Below are 2,627 nucleotides of genomic sequence, written 5' to 3' on the forward strand. Positions count from 1 at the left end.
TTCAATTAATAACAGTTGTTCTTATTAAGGTTAAATTCCTCTCTTTTGGGCTTTGTGTGAGAGTTAGGAGCCATAGAAGTGGGTACGACATACTGAACCCAGCACCCCCTCACATAAACCACCCCAATTGTGAAGGCCCATTTGCCTGATTTGAATGACTGTACTAGGTTAATTACACTAGTTTAACCTAAATAAAATTGATTAGCAACATAATTAATTTCATTTATTTTGAAATTAATTTAGAAAATCATAGTTTAAAGAATTTTATATTCTAAGCTAAACTATATGTATTTTCTTGTATTTAATTAAATATAGAATTATAACCATCTAGATTCTTTCTGAAGCTTAATTTAAATTTTTCATTAAATATTCCTATTTAAGTTGATATTTAGTTGTTTACAACTAACCAACTTAAATCTGAATATCTTTTGAATTTAAAATTTCAAAATTAAGTTGAGGAATTTTAGGCATTGGTTATTAAGATTCTTTAGATATTTTTTAAGTTAATATCTTTTCAAATATTAACTTAAAATGGAATATCTTCAAATTAAGTGGTTATAACTTAATTTTAAATTTAATTAAATCTGATTTGAAAGATATTTAAGTTGATTTTTTAGATTCTTCTAAAACAACTTAAACAAGATATTTCAAATTTGTTCCATTTTATATTCAAATTTATTTTTTGAATTTAATTAATAATTGAAAATTAATTAAAGTTGATTTTTTATTTAAATCAACTTTGATTTGTAATTTTTCATTATTATATTATGGAACTTGTTCGATATTTATTTGAATTTATTTTTCAAATTTAAATAATAATTGAAAATTAATTAAAGTTGATTTTTATTTAAACCAACTTTAATTTGTAATTTTTCATTATTATAATATCGAATTAAAATGATTATACAAAATACATATAATATTTTTTAAATAATGAGCTTTTAATCAAGAGACATTCGATCTCCATTGTGGGTTTTACACCGCGTTTGTTTTAGTGAGTAATCCTCCCTAATGGAGGAACGTTCATTAGCAATTTCGCACCGTTTAACCTCGCATCATAAGTAGTTTGTAAGTGTTTTGTATGGTAAAGATCACCCTAATGGTGGCGACCATACTTGACTTGCAAGTTATGAAACAATGGTGGAAGCTCATAAGATAGAATTGCCTTGACTCTCGCCTAAACGGGACAACGCTGAATTCCAATCTTGATCGAATAAAAGGTTGCTAGAATGGTTATCATTTTAGATGAGCTGACAACTCTATTCAATGGATGATGCTTTGACTCTCGCCTAAACGGGATACTGTATCAGTTTGTTGAAATACCTTGGAAAATAAACTATGTTAGATTTAGTATTTCTATAACATATGTCATTACTTGTTATTTTCTAAACTGTGTATGAATTTATGAGCCAAAACCTTACTTCTGTTTTATTGATGTGTTGTAGTGTCATTATGAATAACCCGCACCCCGATCCTCTCTTAGTTACTATCTTAGCAAAAGAGCTCTATAGTGTGAAAATGCATCCTGGTAGTTGCATTAACTCGCACCTGTTGATGATGAATCTGAAGTTCCAAAAGGCAAATCTACTAGGAATTGATTTATCGAGAGAACAATGGGTCCAACTTATCCTTAATAGTCTTCCTCCGGAGTATAATGAATTTGTTATCTCTTACATGATCAACAATTCTAACTCCTCCGACATGGACAAGCTCGAAGCAGAATTACGAGCCCATGAACGGAACTTGATTGCAATGGGTCCCCCTGGGTTTGCAATCAATAATCGAAGGAAAAGGACTAGGTATGAAGGATCTAGCAAAGCTGCTTCTTCAAGTACAATTATCAGACATAATCTTCTATGTTCGAATTGTAATGGAAAGGGTCATCATGAAGAACGATGTCCCAGGCTTCTAAACAATTCAAACGAAGGTAATGCTTTTGTCTTTGAATCATGTGTTTTAGAGAACGACAAATCCATCTGGATTGTTGATTCTGGGTCTACTAACCATGTATGTTCTTCACTGCAGTTGCTTGAAACTTGGGAAAATCTGCTTCCAGGAGAGTTACAGCTTAAAGTTGGCAATGGCGAATTAGTATCGGTCAAAGCTAGAGGAAAAGCCCGCATCAAGTTTCAACAAAGATTTTTAATTTTAGAAAATGTTTTATTTATTCCAAACTTTAGTAGAAACTTGATTAGTGTCTCATGTTTGCAAACACAATCTTATATATTGAATTTTTCGAGTACAAATTGTTCAATTTCTCGTAATGGATTTCAAATATGTGTTGCTATAATGGAACAAGGGCTTTATGTTTTAAGACCGAGTACTCAAATCTCACTAAATAGTGAACTTTTCAGTGTAGCTAGACCTAGAAACCTAAAAAGAAAAGAGATTGATAATGATGATCAAACTTATCTATGGCATTTACGTTTAGGTCATATAGGCTTTGATAGACTCAATAGGCTCACCAAAGACGGTCCATTGAAAAATGTCGTCTTAGGTGAACTGCCAGTATGCGAGTCCTGCCTAGAAGGAAAAAGGACTAAACGTTCTTTCTCTGCAAAGGGAGAGCGTGCCAAAATCCCTCTAGGGTTAGTGCATTCCGATGTCTGCGGACCTTTGAATGTCAA

The 2,627-nt window shown here is 31.6% G+C and overlaps 1 protein-coding gene across 1 annotated transcript; it reads left to right on the forward strand.

Annotated features, from left to right (window-relative positions):
* Positions 1-1,078: 1,078 nt before the first annotated feature.
* Positions 1,079-2,255, forward strand: LOC133033912 (uncharacterized). The gene is made up of 2 exons (XM_061108978.1): positions 1,079-1,927; positions 2,026-2,255. Exons 1-2 carry the CDS (start codon positions 1,405-1,407, stop codon positions 2,031-2,033), a joined length of 531 nt encoding a protein of 176 aa, XP_060964961.1. The 5' UTR covers positions 1,079-1,404; the 3' UTR covers positions 2,034-2,255.
* Positions 2,256-2,627: the final 372 nt, after the last annotated feature.

The sequence above is a fragment of the Cannabis sativa genome, chromosome 2 (genome assembly GCF_029168945.1).
Source record: "Cannabis sativa cultivar Pink pepper isolate KNU-18-1 chromosome 2, ASM2916894v1, whole genome shotgun sequence".
Taxonomy (NCBI): Eukaryota; Viridiplantae; Streptophyta; class Magnoliopsida; order Rosales; family Cannabaceae; genus Cannabis; species Cannabis sativa.

Bases quoted from the DNA above. Each gene is read 5' to 3' on its own strand.
- LOC133033912 (XM_061108978.1), top strand. From the start codon at position 1,405: ATGAGCCAAAACCTTACTTCTGTTTTATTGATGTGTTGTAGTGTCATT.